This window comes from Zosterops lateralis (genome assembly GCF_965231275.1).
Source record: "Zosterops lateralis genome assembly, chromosome: 12".
Classification (NCBI taxonomy): domain Eukaryota; kingdom Metazoa; phylum Chordata; class Aves; order Passeriformes; family Zosteropidae; genus Zosterops; species Zosterops lateralis.
Window position 1 is genome coordinate 15,123,560 of NC_139772.1, and position 21,265 is coordinate 15,144,824.

At 37.5% G+C, this 21,265-nt stretch overlaps 1 protein-coding gene across 6 annotated transcripts in view; it reads left to right on the forward strand.

The window, feature by feature from the left end:
• The window catches only part of ZNF536 (zinc finger protein 536), a gene marked incomplete at its 3' end in the record, with an annotated part of 339,887 nt that overhangs the window by 198,647 nt on the left and 119,975 nt on the right, over window positions 1-21,265 (forward strand). For all 6 annotated transcript variants that reach the window (XM_083870374.1, XM_083870373.1, XM_083870372.1 and 3 more), the window contains exon 7: window positions 13,556-13,708. In XM_083870374.1, coding sequence (XP_083726500.1) covers window positions 13,556-13,708 — 153 coding nt within the window. The remainder of the gene's footprint in view (window positions 1-13,555; window positions 13,709-21,265) is intronic.

Consider the following 21,265-nt stretch of genomic DNA (forward strand, 5'->3'; position numbering starts at 1 on the left):
AGCATCTATCAGCAAGCTCCACTGCCCAGTAGCCAACAAAATCTCTCTTTTGCAACAAATACCTATGGCCCTCATGACTGGACACATATCTGTAGAATTTTTAGCCAGAAAAGAACCAGTCCTAGTAATATTGTTAGATTTATTTAAGTTTCATTTGACTAGTTTATGCTGCCATTCACCTTTCCTCAACCCCATGCATGACTTTGTTAGGTTGGCCAGTCCCATTGTAGACAGCTTTCAAATGTAATCTGGGGCGAGCCAGTTTGTCATGTACCAAACTCTGCGTGGGCTTGCCAGGCTGCTGGAGTGGCTCCCACTACTGCCATCCTGCAAAGGCATGGAAATGTGTCTGCACAAATGCAGGGGCCTGCATTCTCAGGGTTTAAATCAATCTGCTCTCTGACATGGTACTTATTGCAGAGCGTCTCAGTGCAAGCCAGTAATGGGCCAAAATTAGAACCTGAAGATTCTCTGACTTGTAGGCGAGGAGTTGTGTCTAAATCTCTGTTGTTATACTGATGCATTTGTTCATACTTTGTCAGTTTCACAGATACATTTTGGATGTATCATTCATAGGCAGTTTTTTCAGAGCAATGCAAGATGTTGAAATTTATCTATCTGTACAGATTTATCTGGTCTGGTTGCTGCTTTCAATCCTATATGTTGCAGGAGATTTTACTAGTGTTCAGAATAGGGAAAATTTGAAGAAAGCCTGGTCTTCTTCCATAAGATGTGTAATAGTCAGGATGCACTTATGAAACTTCTGTCTCCTAAGTGTGACTCATTTCTGTCATCCAGAGGATCCAAAATGAGTTTTAAATAAATATGTCCACTTTGTAAGATCTCATTGCCAAGTCATTTTCTATAAAGGCAATGTTACTTTGTAAGGGTTGGGTTTCCCCTATTCTCCTTCTCCAGTAAAGGTCTTCTTTCCTGCATATCTGACCTCTCTGATAAGATTTCCTTGTGTCAGCATTTAATGTCATGTGAGCATTATCAGCCTGGGAATTTTATGTTGGTGGCTGTTGTCTGATGGTTATAGAATGGTCATTGCTCCAGAAGGAGCCGATCAGAAAGGATGAAAAACATGGGAAAGCCATTCAGAGTGATGGGAACCAAACACTCAGCAGAGCAGAGGCTTAAAGGCTGCTCTGTGTTAAGAAGCCATTAAGTACCTGCTTCTGCTTTGGGATGTGTGGGGGAACATATTCATCTCCAGAAACCTGAAATAAGAAGGTTTCACCACAGAAATACTTTTTCCTTTCTGTCTGCTCCGAGATTCAATAAATTCTTTGAAACTGTGGTACAGAAGGCTGTGTAAGAGTCGTCTCTGGCTTTTTTCTTTCTTATTCTTAACTGCTTACTGCTAAAAATTTTATTTTACAGAAAGTGAACCTGTGAACTCATATTTAAGATAGTGCTATATGCTTTTGGCTGTCCTCAAGAGAGTAAGTCACTACCAAATGCACTCAACTGATCCTGAGTATTTGTACTCATTTGCAATAGTGCATTACAAACTCAGTCCTGGGGTGGATTTCAATGCATCAGTATCTGCAGATTTTTGCTCCCAGATGTGTTTCCCGAACCTCACTATACACTTATTGATACATGGGACCATCAATCTGATTATGATCTGAATATTTCCAGAAGGTTTTCCAGCATTTCTGTTTTCCAAGATGGTCGATAGTTTAAGTCTGGCCTTCACAGTCATGGCAGAGGAGCTCGTGAGAACATTTTGGCTGAATTTCTGATGATGTTCAGAAGGTAGAGGAGCAGCAGCTGCTGTACTAGCAACAGAAAGAGAGAAAGACTAATTCCAGGGCAAGGCAGCTTTCAAAGGCAAGTGAGCATCATGTGACTGAATGTGTATAATTTAAAAGAAAAAAGAAAAAAGCTAAAACTTCAGCACAGCCTGTCTCTCCAGTATATGAGAAGTGAAGCAAATGAATACGGCCTTGAATACACTTTTTAATTTTTCAACACTGTATTTTGCCAACTTTAGTTCACTCTGTTGACTGTTCAGTCAGACCGTTTTTAAATTAAAAAGGAATACATGGTTGAATTATTTATTAAACAAAAGGTGCTTCCGTGCATGCAGACTACCTGGGTTTTGAATTTCTTTTGCTGTTGGAATTTGAAGAAAGTGCATTGCTAATAAGTTAAGAGATAGAACAACTCTCCTTCTAAAATAAGTCTTTCTCTGTCTCTGAGGCAGACAGTAAGATAACTTCTGTCTGTCCACCCAGAAAAGAATGCCTGATCTTCATTCAAATTTCTAATTTTGAGCTTAGTGTGAAGTTGTTTCCCCAGGTTGCTGGGCTCCACAGAGACAAAATTTCTTCTAGGGAAATATGTTTGCAAATAAAGCCAGTCTGGATTATCTCCTAATTTTATAGGTGCTCCTCATGGATTAAAATATGAATTTATTGATGGATTAATGTGGAGAAGCTGGAAGTAAACAGAAGAAGGTTTGCAAAATTTTTTATGTTGTTGCCATCAGCCTGATTGTCCCTGGAGGTTACCAGTTCACCTTGGGGTGATAAGGACCTTGTACAGTGACTTTGCTTTGCTCAGTCCCCATTCCTGCCTCTGGGTTGGTGTTCCAGATTGGTGCACAGCCAGGGTTTCTTGTATTGTGGCCTCCAAGTGCCTGATCTTTTCTTGTCCACTTCCCCAGGAGTAAACAATCACCAGCTTTTGGACTAGGCTTTCTGGACTTCAAATTCCTTTGGCTGATGGCTGCAGGGAAAACATTCAGGCGGGGGAACTAGGAAGGGTCTTCCATCAGCTGTGGGACTGTGGTCTCCATAGTTTGCTGGAAAATGAGAGGGTTGTTTTACCTGGTATTGAGAAAGGAATTAATGTGCTGAATCTGAGGAAACATCTGTCCAAGAGGCTGGTATTTCACATCACTGATGTGGGAGGTGATAACCACCTAGGATCCTAGTGAGATGTTCTGCAAAAGGCTGGTCATGGCAGCAAAGAGGTTTTAGGGAAAGGTTGATGAGATGGGCCAGGACTCTGACGAGATCCCAGTCACCCCAGTGTGGGAGGTGGGTGTGAGCCTGGAGCTTTTCTGTGGAGGGAAGGCAGTGAGCAGTAGCGAGTGGCTGGGCACACCCTGGCTTTGATAGCTACAGATGGAGACCTAAAAGATTGCAGGGCCACAGTCCAACACCAGCACATGTAAAATAAGGCTCAGGATTTAGATAACTCTGTTCCAGCATACTGACGTGCATGGCCACAGTCCAACTCCAACACATGCAAAATTAGTTTCAGGATCATTCCAGCATACTGAAGCCTATGCCTAAACCAGTTATTGCCACAAGCTCAGCTAAATCAGAGGACAGCATTCAAAATACTTCTTCTTTTTTTATTTTTTTTTTTTTTTTACCAGAGTAGATAGATGAAAAAATTTCTATTTTCACAGTAGAAGAGGAAAACTTGTTTATTGATAGATCAGCTCCATAGGCAGCATTTCAGAATTTTTATAGCCCACAAATACCATGTCATGGTATCCATGTACATTAAGGCTATTTTACAAAATGTGGATATGAATTGACCTAGTAATGTACTTTTTGAGATACATTAGTATAAAAAAATTAATGAGTCCTTTCAGATAATACCATATTCTCAGTATTCTCACAGTACAGTGTTAAAACAATGAGGAAAAAACCTATACCAAAGAGTTAAAGGATCCCTTCTCAAGATTCAGTGTAACGAATTTAATCAATATTTTTCCATTACAGCAAAACTCATGTAATTAACATATTTTATTTATAGAAAAAGGGGGCTAGTAAAGTAGATTCAGCAGTTTAGAGTTGCTTGTAAGTATTTATTCAAATACAGCTATTTTTTTCCTTTAATGAAATGGTTAAAGAAGTTGGAAATTATCCTCAAGTGGCTTGTACCAAAGAAGTTAAATAGGAGAAAAATTATTTACAAAAGCGTTTGTATTAGCTCAAAGTGATCACTTGGTTTGAAAGGAGCACTGGAAATTTAAAAATAAGAAAATACAGATACTGGAAAAGTCTCTCATATCATAGGCCAAATGTTGTAACACACACCATGACATTATTCACTCTTTAGAGACTCTGTCAGCACCTCTCTAATCAGTAACCTGTAAATGGAATGAGAGTCTTTAATTCTTTCTCATTTTGTTAAGGGGGAAATTAGTAATTTAGCTACCTGTACAGTTCTTTTTACATGCTTGATTCTTTTGGGGGTTTTTTGGTTTTTTTCTCTTGCCAGTGTCCACAGAAAGACATTCCTGCGACATTTTAAATAATTTATGCTTTTCTTTCATAGAATGAAATTTATAAAATCTGATGAGCTGCTACTGGCACTTTTGGGCTGATTTTTCCACTCTGTGATAAGATAATAATAATGAAGAAGGGTTTTCTTAAACAATAGTAGGCAAGAACTTACCCAATGATACCTGATGCCCTGAGAGTTACTTATAATAAAGGCAAGTCTGTGGTTTTCACTTGAAGAAAAAAGAATCTTTGTTTTTGGATTTTTTTTTTAATTCAGAAACTGAGGGGGAAACTTGGCTAGTGTAATTAATAAATATTTCTATACAAGTACTCAAAAGATTTAAAAAAAAATCAATGGATTTAGAAAACTACATGGAGATGGGTGTTAATTTGCACTTTTTAGAATCTTAGAGACTGCATTATTGTGAACATGAGAAGAATCTAGAGAAAAAAGATTCAACAGAGCTCTCTTCCACTCAGATTCATCATTTTTCCAATGGTTTACTGACACCACCTTGGATTTCTTTCATAGTATAGCCTCCACACTGTACCAAATGGTTCTGTTTGTCCCACAAGTGTTTTAGGAAAAAGATGGAGGTCATGGTGAAGTACCCCTTACCCCTCTGGTTTGTAGGGTTGTAGAGCTGCTAACATGGAAGAAAGAGGGTACGTATAGAAGCACAAAGAATGCAACATATTCATTCACAGAAGTCCAGTTAATGGTTATTTTAGTTGATTAGCTAGCAACTTCATTTTCTCCCTCATGAAATTGCCTCCACAGATCCTTACTTCTGGAGCTTAATCAGCAGTAGCAATCCATCCCAGGAGTGGGAGATCAGGAGTACTTAATTAAAGAGGGACTGTAAGGCAACTCTCCCAAATTGGATATCTGATCTAGCCTTGGCATCAGGAGAGCAATGCTAGGTAAAAGTGTTTATCAAGCTTCATGTAGCCACTCTGCAAATCTCAGAGATGGGAATATGATGCAGACAGCTTGTAGAATCTGCTATAACCTTAGTATGGGTTTTAAGGCCATCTGGTACCTGAACACCTGCCTACAAATAACACATACAAAGCCAAAAGATGGTCCAGTTGGATAGCCTCTCTGCTTAGATTCCCCACTGGAATTTTTTCCAAAAGCAGTATACAACCTGTATGAAGTTTGGAAGGACTTTGTTCTCTCTGGTCAGTAATCAAGTGCCCATTTCAAATTTAGGTGACAGGATCAAAGCTAACCCAGGTGAGTAGAGGGTTTGGGTAAGAAAACGCTGAAGATCACCTACTGCTGTTCACACTGACTTTTGGTAAAACTCCAGAACATTCTAAGCTTGTTTTAAGAAAGGGAGGGGAAAACCATACGAAGTTTGTTGCATGAAAGGTTGGGGAGATAACCTTAATGTCAGAAGTATAATTGGACACCAAAGTAAATTTTGAGGGTAGATGGCAAAGACCATTGTCAAAATACCAAGGAATGATCCATGAGTACATATTTAAGCCCAACTTTGCTGGTCAAAAATGTCCAAAAGCTGCTTTGGTTGTGAAGACACACATGGACAGAGGAGTGAGTGTCCTGCCAGCTCAGGTGTGTTCTTCTGAAGAAAGCAAGAACTAGCACAAGCTAGATAAATGATATTCTGATAAACAGCAAAGTAAATTTGCTTCTAAGACCTCCACTTCTCCTGCAGAAAGATTACACAAGTCTAGTGGAATTTCATTAACCTCATCTGACAAACTAGGTGCTTTGGGATTGGAATTGCTTTCACCTACACAATCAGGTTAAGGAAGTGGGATTTTAAAGTTACGATTTTGGAGTGGTAGATCTGTAAAACCAGTGGAGTGGATGGTTGGATGGTGGAAGACTTTTGAGGTTAAGAGCTTTGGAAAGAAGTTTTTGCATTCTGCAATTTTGAAACAAACTACCAAAAATGGTGTTTGGGCAATAATGTAGTGGGGAAAAATGTAGTGATCCATTGTCATTTGCCTCTTGCTCAGCTCTCATTAGGTACCTGGAAGTTCCAGGAGCTGGTAGTAACATCAAAAAAGTGAAGGCTCTTTAACCAAGAACAAGCACTCCACGACTCTGCTCTGTGTATTTCTGATATCCATTGAAGGCCTGTGCACAGGTCTGACTGAATAAATTGAAACCTATAACTTTTGATTGCAGCATTTGTGCATGTGTGTGTGGTTTTTAGAACGGCCTTAAGTCAGGGGCACTGGAAGAGGGTGAAGAAGTTTGCCATGCCTGCATATATTTTGTTTTTAAAAATCTTCAGCATTCTTTTAAGTTTTATTCCAATTCAATTTTATAAAAAACTAATATTGTAATAATATGCTGAAGTTCTGACTCAAATGTAACTCAGTTGGGCTGGAGAGATGTACAGTACTGAGATTAAAATTTGAACCTTACTTCTTTTGTTGAGCTAAGAATATGTGTGATGGTTTGCAGGATAATGATATTTAACTGTAATCTTCTTGAGGCATGAATGGCATTCCATTGATTTTCTACAACTGAACTTGGTTTGCTGATTAATAAAACAATAAATACAGAAAATGAACTATTTTGTGTTTTTATTAACAATTTGCATTTCTTATAGTATTTCATTTTCAATAAGTATAAAATCACACCCTCGAATGGTAAGATGTAATTGCTGATCATGTATCTCTTTGTTCCAGACACTTTTATAAAAGTGTATGTATTATGTATGATGTGACCTTCAAATGCCATGAATGCGTTGTGCAATAAACTGTCAATATTTGTGGCTATAAGGTACTAGATGACTTTTACAATAATTGGAACAGCTTTATTAAAAGCTTGGATCACTCAGCTGGTTAAAGAGAAAGACACAGGCCAGTGTTCATCTGGGAGTTTCCTTCTGCCAACTGTTAAATGAAAGATATTGTAAGGTGCTTAAGATGTCTTCTTTCTTAAAATAAAACCCAAAACAAAACAGTTAAAGGGGTCTCATACAAAAGAATATTTTCTCAAAAAATATGCTTTTTAACCATGCTCAATTTTTGCTCTGAACTGAGCTCTGTCAGCTAATGGTAAGTAAACAACCTTCTGTTTTAAGTGCTATATCTGAGTTTCTATGTCTTTTGGTCACACAATTCTTCAAAGAAATGAAACAGCTAAAATGATGTAGTCAGAAACTGTGTTTGATCTCTGATTATCTTAAAAGGTTTTAAAATTTTAGAAAAAATTGAAAAGTAAGACTGCTAAGAACTCCAGAAAAAACCTCAGTAGGGAATTTGATTGAAATGAAAAGAAGAGGATAAGAAACATTTTGTGATTAGCAAAATCTTAATTTTGTTAAGTGTTCCATTAATGTCTCTCTGTGCTGTATATACAGATTTTGCATGTGTCTCAGGCTACCTCAATAAGAAGCATTAAGATATACTCAGCACTGCATACATACAGTATTGCCATGCAAAAGGTTTTGAACCCATGGGGTGTGAAAACCACCAATCTTCAAGAGTGTGGTGTTGCAGGAGTGGGGTTAAGGTGTGTGTGCTACCACCACATCACCCGTTCTGACAATATTTTGGCTCCCTTCCTGTTGAGCTTGAAATAACACTCAGCTACTCCCCTGCAGCCCAAGGTGTTGGCTGTGGCTGCCATTTGCTCACTTCTACAAGCTGCAAGTCTTGCCTCCTACAAATGGTTCTGGGCCTTTTACTTCAGTTTAATTTAGACTGTATTTTAAGTTTAAGTCTGCCAGCGACTAATTGTTAACAGAGGCAGAGCAGTTTGTGCCTCTTGCTTGTCTGTGTGGTTCTGAGGGCTAAGAGGGAATTCTCATGTCAGACGTGGTATCTTTTTATTTACCAGTGGAACCTTTGTATAATGTTTATTTCTAATAATACAAACAATGTGAATGCTGCTTTCTCACTAGTAGGCCTCCTTTCCAATTCTCTTCTAAAATAGCTCTGTGTTTAAACAAATTCTCTGCCAATCCATAGTAACAGTTTAAGATTCCCTTATATGGTCATCATAAAACCTAAATCTTTGATGAAACAATAGAGACAGCAAGTTGTTCCTGACCTAAGACATTAGTAACTCTTTCTGGAGGCCTAAAATGTAACTGTAATGTTTAGTAATATTAGAAACCTTCATGTTAAACTATGAACTTCACTAACAAAAAATTGTAGTGACATCCATTAATAGGGTTCTAATTTCAAATTGTGAGCACAGGGCCAGATTCCGTTCTCATTTACATCATACGATACTAATTGAAGTACTTCAGGTAGCTAGAAAAATATGATTAATTATGTCTCTAATTATATTCCTATTTTCCTCTATTTTCAGTATTATTAAAGCTTTCTCTTAGGAATAGGTAAGAAAGGTAAAGCATGCTTTCCCAGAAACTTGCCGTTTTCCATGTTACTTCCCAGGGAATGAGGTGGTTGAGTTGAGGGGTACTTGCAAGAAGCTGACAGCAGTGACAGGATTAACACACTAAGTATCTTCTAACTCCTTTTGGACATTGGATTTCCTGTCACAAAATGGGCTAATCTGGGTGGATAATAGGTCACTACCATAGCTGTGGTCACTGCCACTTCTTGTAGAACCATGTTTCATTAACTTTTACAGGCAGGTTTGAGGAAATACAAACACTTTGAATTTCAGAAATGTATGAAAACCTGGGATTATGTGCAGGCTTTATTTAAAGGCTTCTGGCTACATTTTCCAAGGGTTCTTTAATAATGTCGAAAATTGTGCAAGAGCAAACACATACTTGAAAGTCTGATTACCTATTTTGTGAGTTGATTACCTTTTCCATGTGATTGCCTGTTTTTGGCTAATTTGGCAAACCTTGTGTCGACAAATTCCAACTGACTCCAGTGATGATTTAGTCTTCATGAAGGCTGCAATTTAGCTCCATTGAACATGAAAGCATCTCTTGGTGAATCCTGCATCTTCACATACAAGCAGGAAATAAATACTCTGGTGAAATTTATGGGACATGTATGTAGATGTTCCTTTCAGAATTTGGCTGCTTTCATGACTCGAGTGAGTCCTTCTGCCTCATCAAGTGAAAACAGTTTTCTTTTTATAAAAACAGTCATGTTTCTAACCATGTTTATAGGCTCATTCCAGACAGGTGGAGCAGTTGTACAGAACATATATGGAAATGTCGAAGAATTTGTTTCCTTTTGCTGTTCATATGACTGCTAAATAAGCTTCTGCTTTGAGTACACAGACTCACTGTCCATCAAAGTTTGTCTTCTCTTTTCTGGCAATATCCAGTGAGGCTGGCACTTCTCCTCTGTGACATCTGTATCTGTGTGCTGAGGGCATGGCCGTGGCTCATTTCTGGCTAGACCATTTCTGATAACCAGCAGTAAGATATTGACTGCAAAAAAGGACTCACTGGTGTCTTTCTCACTTTCTTTTAACCTTCTACTGTGAAAGTGCTCCTGGCTCCAAAGCTGTTTGTTGGGATTATCAGTCTCTGTGGAAACCTCCTTTCTGCCTGTGGCATTGGTGTGGAACCAGCCTGATCTTCCAGCTAGATGAGGAGTGGTGGCTTTTCAGCCCTCCTCTCCTGAGAACTGGGCATCTGTCTGAAGAATGGCAATCCCTCAAATACCGTTCTTATGGATTGGTTAATTTTCATTTCAATCTGCATGCCAAATCGATTCGCTCACATTTTGGCCAAACTGGCTCTTTGGTTATGGAGTTAATCACCATCTTCTGATAATGATGTTGAAGTGAACTTTCTTTCCTTGCTTTTACCCCATGAGAACATGGGCACAGTCACATTAACTGCAGCTGAGGTGTGGTATGAAAGAGATGTCTCTGTCATTCCTCCCCAGAAGCTGCTTTGTGGCTGAATTCCTCTTGTGTCCAGTGTCAGGGAGCACTCTCTGCCTGCCCAGCAGGTACAGCACATGCAGCAGCTGGGGACTCACAGCTGTTCCTTGGCCTTAGACTGGCACAAAGACCAGTTTCATATTTAGAACTGAATGTTGCTTTTCACATTTCTGTCCAGAACTTTTGCTGTCAACAGACAGTTATAAAGTGAAAGGAAAGCTCAGTGAGAGTAAGTTCAGAGGCAAAGCTCGGAAGTCTTATGTCTAGTATGTACATCTATATCATACTTTAGTCTCTTATTTCCTGCACTTTAATCAGGAAAGGTTGGGATGGGCAGGAAGATATTCAGGATGCTGACCTGCCTATAATGGAAGTGGATAGTAAAAAAAGCAGTGTAATCCCACGTGCATCAAGTGCACATCATATAGACCACATAACTCAGGGAACCACAATGGCCCTAAGATAAGTAACTGTTCTCTTTCCTTCCTGATCTTTTATCCTCAGAATTGAGAAGCTCCCAAAACCATAGCTCAAATCCTGAGTAACTTAATTTGTGGAGGCCAATTCTAACAGTTCTGAAGATCTGTAAAACTACTTTTTGCTACATTTTTTCACAATTTAAAAGAGCTGAGAGTTTCTGTTTATGAAGACGCTTTCAAGAACAGGAGAAGGGGGAACATCAGAGGTGTAGAATACATGATTACTGGTAAAGCTGAGGATTTTTCATTCCAAACATATTCTGATGTTGGCATAGTCTGTATTCTTCAGTTTGCTTCTTAACTTTTTTTCTTGTCAGTTTCTTCTTTTTTTCATCCTTAGTTTCCATAGATCACTTTTGAGAGACTCAGTATAAGAAAACCTTGGTAGCAGTCCGTGAGACTTAAACACATTTTAAAGTTAAGCACATTTTAAACTTAAGTGCTTTGACAAAGAGGTACAATGTGCCAAAATGGGGCCCTGGTAAGAAGCTGGGTTAGCATTTGATGGGGAGAGTCGGCAGCCTTGAACATATCTTTTCATTGTTTGAAATAAAAGAACTTAGATGTAAAGCTGCTCATTCAGGTAGCGATGGCCTCCAGCGCTTCGGTGGGCTTTGTAGGCAGAGGAATTCAAAAGAAAACCCCTCAGCCCAGCTTTAAAGTCTTAGGAATGCTTTCACTGTGGGAAGAAAAATTCTTCAAGGTAAGGCCCCTGTTGGAGTAAAGCCTTTGGAGCTACCTACTGTATGTCTACTTAAATCTAAAAGAGAACTCTTCAGACCACCCACATCTTTCTTTGCTTCATTGTTGTTTTCAGTTTGCTTTTTCAGAGGGATTAGTGCTAGAGTAAACTCCATCGTCTTGCTCCCTTGAAAAAATTCAATTTTGTGTAAAGTGAAAATTAGACTCTTAAATCTGCAAAGAGAGCTGTTCATCTTACAAATTTATTCTTTTTTATTGGGCCACACATATTCTAGATAGAAAGATAAAAGGCGAATGGATAACAGGCCATCATTTAGAGTGACATATAGCAAAACATAGCTAGTAGACTTATTCTGTAAATTCATCCTGAGTGGCTTGTTAACTTTATCTATATATTTATCTATAATGCTCATATAGTATTTATTGAAAACCAAAATAAAATCCTGCAGTTTATCATCATGCATTCTGTGTTTTGCACTTCAGAAAAATCTTTTTGCACTCAGGAATTCATTTTTTTTTCCCAAAGAAGCTTATGCCAAAATTATATACAACTTTGGAGGAGTAAAAACAGAGAAAATCTAAACTCTTTAGGGATATTGGAATTATAGACTAACACCTATGTATGTTTTCCTAGACTCACCAAGACAAACTAGACTCCTGCAGTGTGCAACTTTATGTACTTGAAGATAATTCAAAATGACATTTACAAGCTTTCTAACTTAAATATTATGCTTTGACTCTGCAGTCTAAGAACAGTCAGAAAATGTTAAACAAGAATGTGATGTGAAAACTATCAGATTTTCATTTTAAAAAGTAGTAATAATTTGATTACATACATGACTGAGATAAGCATATATATATATATAAAATAGCTCTATCATCTCCTTCTTTCAGCTTTAAGCAAAATAGTTTAGAGGAACCATTTTATAATACATACTGAAATGCCTGTAAGTGTTACCTCTTCCAGAAACGTTGTATTTGGGTCTCTGCTACTGTGAGAATAAATTTTATTAGAGCCAAATACTTAAGTCTTTCTTATGTCTCATTACTTCCATTTAAAAGGCAATGCTGTGTAAGCTGCATTATGTTTCCTGACAGCTTTAGTTTCATATCAGACGGGTAAAGACAGAACATTTTTAGTCAGTAGTTTATGGTTGACATAATCAAGACTCTGCGTGCAGGTTTTAACTCTGTGCTCCCCACCTGGATCTAACCCAGATAGCTCAGTTCTGCACAGGGTGTGATGCTGTGTCCATGTGTCCAGCTCCCGACGTGCCAGGAGTGTCAATCTGGGTCACAGCTTCAACATTTGCCATGGGTTTTGGTGAAATCATGAACTGGTGCTTATAGTGATATTGAATTGATGCTTATAGTGATATTACATGACCCTCTATGTACAAGATGATGGATGAGCCTTGTGTGGTTTGAATAATGGCTTTTTTTTTTTTTTTTAATGCCCTACTTTTTTTTTTTTTTTTTTTTTTTTTTTTTTTTTTTTTTTTTTTTTGCAATTTTTATGTCAGTCTTTTGTAAGTTATTTTATTCCTTGCCTGCCTGGGTAGAAGCAGTTCATTCAAGATGGCTGAAATGACTGAAATTCTTTATATCAGGAGAGAGAAGAGGTGTCCTGGAGTCTCACCCATTGTGTTATGATGCAAAGAATAAGTGTAGCTGTGAACTCTGAAGGAGAAAACGCAGGAGCTGCGAGTGAGAGGGAGAAGGAATTCCCCCTCATCGGATCAGTCCTGTCATTGTTTTTCACATGATATTGGGCCAATCTCAAGGTTGCCTGTTGTATTTCCAATGCTGAGATAATGCAGAGGAAGTTGGTTAGCTTTGCGTGTAGACATTGTCAGTGCTGTTGGACCCCCTGTCACTGCAATTCTCTTATTTTAGGAGGTTTTAATACACTGGTGCAAACTTTTTCTCTCTAAAAGCCTACAGGTTTTCACAATACTTATAAATTAAATAGATTCAACAAAACAACAATCTCGAACTTTTGGGGAAAATATTAATAGGAACTAAGCAAAAGAAGAAATCAAACCAGCTGCTGACACAGCTGTTTCTTTTCTTGTATAATTCAGTATATAAAGGTACCATATGCTGCTTAAAATCATAGGAAAGATGAAATAATTTAAGACAATAACAAGAAAATACATGAATTGTCAGCATTCTGTCAGACTGAAAGAACAAAATAGACAGGTGTAGTATTGACATGTTTAACTTTGTGTTGTGTTAGCAGTTTCAGTGAGAACAACTCCTGACATGTGCTGAAGTGATGTGAGAACATTTCTGTGTTGCAGACATTGGAGAAGAAGCTGGGAGATCTGTAGGAGTCCAGCAGCCAGCTTTACTGAGAGACAGGAGCCTTGGTTCTGCCATGAAAGACTGCCCATACTGTGGAAAAACTTTCAGGACATCCCACCACTTAAAGGTCCACTTGAGAATACACACAGGTGAGAGGAACAAGTGAGTGGAGCCACGAGCCACGTGTGTGTGGGGGTTAACATCAGCTCTGCCTAGGAGCCTTAATTCCCACTGTAGGTTTGGACTTAATAGTTGGAGAAAGTCTTTTGAGAAAGATGTATGACAGTCTTAAATAAAAGCACAAGGAATGTGTTGTTGGATAAAGACCACTTTAATAGAATCATCTTTTCCCAGTTGAGGTTATTTCTGTCTCCTTCCCTGCTTCATCACTGTTTCCTTCAATTACCCTTGTCCTTCAATAGGCATAAGCCTATTGGTTTCAGACTTAGTTATACTAACTGCTTCAAAGGCCTTCCTTAGCATCTGCTTAGGGATTCTCTATGTTTTTCTCAGTTACTATTTTTGTTCCATTTAGCATGCTCATTTTTAACCTCTCACTGTTCATATGAATGCATCAGCTTCACGGATCTGCTTTTTTCTTCCCACTAGCACTCACACGACTTACTACTTGTAAGTAATAAAACTTATCATGCTTTGCACCATGGTAAAATTTCCCATATTTTATTTCAGTAACAATCACAGCATTTTACCCTACAGAGATTTGCTACTGGGCTGGATACTCACTTTGTTTTGGTATTTCTCTCACTGGGAGGACTGCTCTCAATACTAGTTTTTTCTACTGCATTTAAATTTTTTCTTCTGCATTTAAATTTTTATATTTTATTTGCTTTAAAGTACATATGTGCATGGCAAGGTCCATGTAGAGACACAGTACGTGTTTAAGAAGACTTTATCCATAATTAAATTCTGACATAAAATGTAATCCTCAGGTCCTGTTGGTGTAATTTGAAATTCTGTATATGGTCAATAGGATCCTGTTTTCTTCCCAGTGTTAATTGTCATGATAGGCTTTGGGACAGTATTTAAAACTTGAGATTTGGGATACTTCTTTTTGGAAAGAGACATAATAGGCACCATCATTGTAATTTTCTTTTTAAACTACTTTAATTGAATTTCAGAATTTTACTGCTACTTTCCTAATAGGAAGGTAAAATAATTGCATGAAGAAATACATTCCAGTTATGCCTCCTACTTGAAAAACTTCACTTCTAATTTTTATTTCACCGAAGTACCAGTGAAGCAATGTTTCCCTCCCTCCCCAAAACCAGCAGTCATGTTTATCCTATGTGCATGCACAGGTCTAATACTTAATGCTGGATTTCTGAATGTGAGGCCTGATTTTGAAAAATAGAAAATTAAAAAATTTTAAAGGAAAAAATATTATTTTTGAAGTGGGAAAATTTGTTCACTGTATTTTTATTCTTTTTTTCGCATGGTGGGTTAGGAGTATACCACACTGAAATTTAAAATTTGGCACCCCAATGTAGTTTTTTCTGATTGGATTGCAAATGATTTAGAGCAAGAATATTCTCCTCTGTGTGCTGAACTTTGTAGGGGGAAGGGAAAGAAGAAACCTAGTGAAAACCCTATTTGTATGCTCTCCAATATAGTAAAAGTAAAGAAATTCTACTTATCTTATTGGAAAATAATCTTATAGCTATGGAGGTTAAAGAGTTTGACATTTTTAGTATTTGAGAGGCAAAAAATAATTCTTCAATAATGTTATTGAATATTATGAAGAGGTACCCACCACTTCATTTTGTTTTATTATGTAGTGAGCACTTTGTTCTTAAGTTAAACATGGCAGTGATTATGCATTTGGTATTTGTGCCTTAGAACTAATGGAAAGTAAATTAATTACAATGGAAATATTCCATAAAAATTGCATATTAATACTTACTAAAGAAAAATAAAACAAGAAAAAAATAAACTGTATAATATAACAAAAAAATTTTTAAAAGAAACTATGGAAACAACATTTACAATGTATTTAAAAATCATTATAAATTTAAAATAGGCAAAGATCAATTTCCATTAGGTTGAGAACAAAGTATTTGTAAATAATGACAAGAGTATGTTAAAGTGAAGCAATGTTTTACATATTGGAAATAATCATAATAAATAATATAAAAATGTAAATTGGCAAATTACTAGAGTTATTAAATAAAAATTAAGTTGCTTTGCAGTAAGTGGAAATGATGTAATAGATACCAGTTATTAAACAAATATTGGTTAGCTCACACTTCTCAGGGACAGTTTCCTGCCTTTTTATGTCACACTCTGTCTTTATTATATGCCTGGATCATATAACTGACTGATAAAAAACACTTTACTGTATTTCTCCACTACATTAACTCAATTACTGTTCTTGTTCTCACAGCACCTGTTTGTTAGAGATGAGCTCAAGCAGTTGAGCAGAAGTCAGGTTCCTTCGAACATCTGTGTGTTTGGAGGCACACGACTGGGTTGGTTTGGTGCTCATGCCAAGAGCAGACCCAAAGTCTGATCCAGCCAGGAGGTGCTTCTGTGGCAATTGGCCCAAAAAAGCTGGAGAAGCAGCTTAATCTTGCATAAGAGGAGGAAGCTGTGCTCTGTTTTTGAAGAATTAGCCAGTGGCTTGGGTTGCTTCTTTTTTTTCTCTTGGATATTTCATGGTTGCAACCTACTCCACGCTGAGCCCTGATTTCTGTGTGGTTTGCTATCACATAATAAGCCTATGAAGGTAAAAAAAGAAAACAAATAAAATTTTTATTTGGCAGACTCAGTTTTGTCCCAACACAACTGTAGAGGATTTCTCTTATCTAGCTCAGAGATATTCAGCCAGGAAGAGCTTTAAGGGGGGAGACAGTAAGATATGATTTCTGATTGTTCCCATGTGATAAGAGGAAAGGGCATAATTATGTGAAATCAGTTTCTCCTCTTGCTCTAAAAACAGTTGAGGGATGAGAGATTACCCTGGGACAGCCCTGAATGGAGAGAGGAAGGACTTTCAGGCCAAAATGCTTGCGAGCCTTGGGTCTTAGAGAGGACAGACAGAACTCTTCAAGCCCCCTTAGATGAATCCTTTCTGCTGAGCAGTGGCCAGAGCTGGGCTGTGCTGCCCTCCCAGCTCACACAGACTCTGGGGAGGAGAGGCAGGGACAGGGGCGGGACATGTCTGGGCATAGCAAGGCATGCCAGGCATGTGGGGGGCCTGACCACTTTTAGGGGTCAGCCTCCCTGCTATAAAACAATACCTCATACAGCTGAGAAGGTTAGGACACGAAAAACTTGGAGGTGCTCAGTTTTTGTGGAAAAGAAAACTATCTGAGTATCTCAGACCTATAATATGCCACAGGCAGATGCCTCTAGAGCTGTCATTTTGCCCCTCTGGAGGCAGCAACTTAAGGTTCCTTCATTCAGGGAGCTGAGCATCTCCTTTGTGTTCCTGAGCACTTTCAATGCCCTTGAAACACAGTAAGTGGTGTGGGCTTTACAGACCTTTGGACTGTGCAGAAACAGTTAAGTGAAAGAAATTAATATTTCTTATGTCCTGCCTTTGACAGGGGACACATTATGTAGAAGCTGGTTTCAGATTGACTCAGCACCTCTTTGCACCTTGCATTGGCCCTCGGAAGCTACTGCAGATATAGACCAGTTTGGGGTTGTGCTGTCATTAGATGCTCAGGTATATTCCCAGAATGACAGACAAAATTAAATCCCTTGAGTAAAGAAAAAAGGATAATGTGCATGAGCAAAGGAAAGATGGTTTGGATTGTGCTAAACAGAAGGAACCTAAGAAAGAGATGAATAGGAAGAAAAAACTTGGCAGGGCTGTGTCCATTGACTGAGAGTCTGTTACGATATGTATGACACACATCTAGCATATATTAAATGTATTATATGCATTTACAGTGTTACTGCATTTTCCCTTGGAAATGTGACTAGCCAATTTTAAACCATGCTTAGATGAACTGATGAAATACAGTAAAAATGGTGCTGTTTTAAATGAATTCAATTCACATTTCCTTCCTAAAAAAAGACTGCCTGTTGCCATTCTCTGAAGGCGCTTGTAGTGGGATGAGCAATATGAATAATTAAGGAAAATGGGTATGTGTGCTCCAAGAGGAGACAATTTTGGTATTGAACATCCTTTATTCTTACATTTCTAAGATGAACTAAAAGGACTTTTCATTTCTCTAGATTCCTCCAGATTTCCCATCCTTAACATTGTACAGCATGCCTTTTCTCCTGTCTTAATGACATCCCAAACTTTTGTTGAAAATAATTGATTGAATTTAAATTTCCTTAAAAGTTTAAGAGGTAATGTTACAGTATAAATTTCCTACCAAACACTAAGTAGGGAAATATCCATTAGTGAAATTAACTACAGTTTCTAGGTAGCTAACAATGTGCAGTATACAGTAGGGCATGGCTAATGAACACTGCAGTGGGTGATATTTCATTATACAAATTAATGCTCACATTTTAATGGGAAAGTCACATAATGAATCTCAGCTTCAGTGACAGCAATTAGAGACACAGATTGTCCCCTTCTGGACAAGGCACTGTTTAGCAATAAGCAGCTGTGTAAAAAGTCTTCAGGTTTACAACGTATATATATGCTTTGGGGGAATTGTGTACAGTTTATATTAATGTACTGAATCTTCCCTGCAAAGTAACAACCGTATTTGTCTCTCTGCGTTTTAACTAAGTAAAGACATGTAAAAAGACTAAATAAATATTGCAGATGAGATATAAATACAGGAAAATATTTAATTATGAAAGTTTATAAAAATTAAAATATTTTACAGTGATGGCAATTGCACAAATGAAAAATATTTAATGAAATGAGAAAAAGCATCAAAATTCTGTCCTGTTACAGGTAGTTTCATCTTATATAATAGAGAAAAATGACTAGTAAAGGAAGTAGTAAAGAGTAGAAGTTAACTAGTATTTCTGACAAACAGATTAATTGTGTGGTGAAACATGTGCAGGATCCAAAAATAATCCTACAGAACCTTTGATATTCCATTTGGTTTAAAAAGTGTGAAGTGAATGATTAGAAGGATAAAAGAAATTACTGTGTAAGAATAGGCATAATAATGAACTAATTAAACCATACAGCAATTCATTTCTAAAATATCTACTGCACAATGGATAAAATAGGTTATCAATAACTGTTTCAATGGTAAAATAAAAAATGCTGGAAAATGTTTTCAATATTTTCATTAAGCAGTATTCTCTGGTATTATAAGATGTTTGATTTCATTTGCTTTGCAAGAAAGCAAACTCTGGCTAGTTAAGAAATGTGTGGGGTTGAATTGCAACCCACATTGTCCCCAGATGACTGTCACAGCCCCACTGCAAGTGTTTGGGGTTGAGGTTCTTGCCCTGGTAGCTGTCAGCCCCCCACAGCTGTCACTGTGCTGAGGAACAGCACCACGAGGAGCAGAAAGGCACAATCCACAGACAACTCATGGAAATTTGTTTAAAAGGGAGAGAGAAGCATTCAGTGGGGAAAGGGAGCTTGGGGTGCAGGACAGATTGTTAAGAAGCTGTATCTTAAATATGAAAAATGAATAAAGAACTCACAGTGCTAAGTTTAAATAGATAGAAAGAAAGAAATTTGATAAGGGAAACTAAAAGCAAGAGTAAAAAATATGTATGTGTCTATGAGGGTTGTGAAAAATGGGGCAAAATTCTGTGGATCTGGCTGTCCAAACAATTGGTATCTTGCTAATACCAGACAAGAATGGATAATAAATTATCAACCATGGTATAGAAAACTAAATTCTTCTGCTCTGTTCTCAGAAAGAAGCATGATGGTTTTCATAAGCATTTTCCAATGACACAGTTATACTCCCATTAAGTAATGAGGCTGTTATGCTGTAGCCCACTGCATTTTAATATTTTTTAGAATGAATGTGACTGGATAACTTATAGATAAAATCTTTAAAGCCCTGGCTGAAGAGCTCTCCAAATCATTAAAGTTCATTGAACAAAATGCCCCAAAACCATCTTGGAACACAGAGCAAGATCCAGAGCACTTGTAGTGGTAAAAAAGCTCTGGCTAGTCTTGTATTTCCCAAAAGAAAGAATATTAAGACCTTGAAATTAGAACTACCCTGACAAAAGTTTGGGGTAAAATTACAGAATGAACTGGTTAACTAATTGAGAATAGGTAGCATAGTTAATTCAATTTTATTTTATGAAAGGAAGTTTTACCAAGTTTCTTCTCATAAAAGTAGCTTCTTCTATGTGAAAATCTCCCCAACAAAAAACCCAACAACAACAACAACAACACAGCCACAAAAAAAAAAAAAAAAAAAAAAAAAAAAAAAAAAAAAAAAAAAAAAAAATCCCTCAGAAATCAGTATGCAGAGATGAAATGGCACATAAACCCTCAGTTCCACAGCAGCACTTTCAGCTCCATCTATTTGGTGTGTCGTCATTATTATGAAGACTATATAAAAATCACTGTTGATAAAATTTACCAATGGCACAAAAATGGTAAGATGCTGAAAATCATGGGGAGGCACTGATTAGTCACTTAGTCAAGTGGCCTCTTTTCAACAATATGAATTTTAAATCAGCAACATGTAAAGGAAAAAAACCTGACGGCAGTGATGAACTGGGCTTGGGACTGTGGTTGAGAAGCAACAGAATATGAGCTGTTAGTTGATTGCTAAATCTATGGATGTAAACACAGTCTTGGACTGTATAAAATTGCTATCAAGTTGAAATTTCATCAAGGCTTTAGTGGGTACCCATAATTTAAAAGGATACTGAAAAATTGGGAAGGATATTCCACTCAAGGATGAGAGAAGGGGAAGAAGTGACTGTTTCGCTGTCTGCAAATACCTTCCTCAGGAAATAGACGTTTTAATTTTAAAAAGTTAACAGGGAAAAATGTAGGAATATTCAGTAGGAAGCAAACAGTGGACAAATTCAAGCTAGAAATAAGGCAGACATTTTGAGCAGTCAAAAATATTTAATCAGTCAAACAGTTTACCTAGGGACATGTTGGAATCTTATTCACTGCCATTGTTGAAACATAATTTGTTTGAACTAAAGCAAGTAAGTTTTGTTTCAAAATGTATTTACACTCTGATGCTGGAATTATCGTGTGAGGATCTTTGGCTTGTGCTGTGGAACAGATAAGACTAGATGATCATAATTGTCCCTTCTGGCCTTAAAATCTGTAAATCTAGTTATAATCTGGCTGTGGTCTCCTTGCACAGCCCATAGCAGATGGTTCCCCTGACCAGTAGGGTCAGATTGTGTTCTGAGCAGGACTGGGGATCTCCTGCATAGATTATATAGCTGGGTGTATATATATATAGAGAGAGAGAGATAGATAGATAGACATAGATATAGATATATAGCTGGTTTATAAACCTGCTATACAAATAGACCTATTTCCACTGGGCAACATGTCTGTTTCCAGTTATCTACCAAGCTTTTGTGCAGATTTTACAAGCAGCATTGGATTTTTATTGTTTTACTTCATCCTGATATAAAATAGTTCCTCTGAGATATCTTGTGTCTTGTAAACCAGAGCAGTAGATAGATCAGAACTGTGATTATGCTGCCCAGATAAGGTGCTCCCTATAAGATTTTTTGGTTTTGCTAATTTTATATGCTGCAGTATTCTCTCATCCTACTCCATTGTGAAAATGTTTTGCAGGCTTGCAAACATGGCC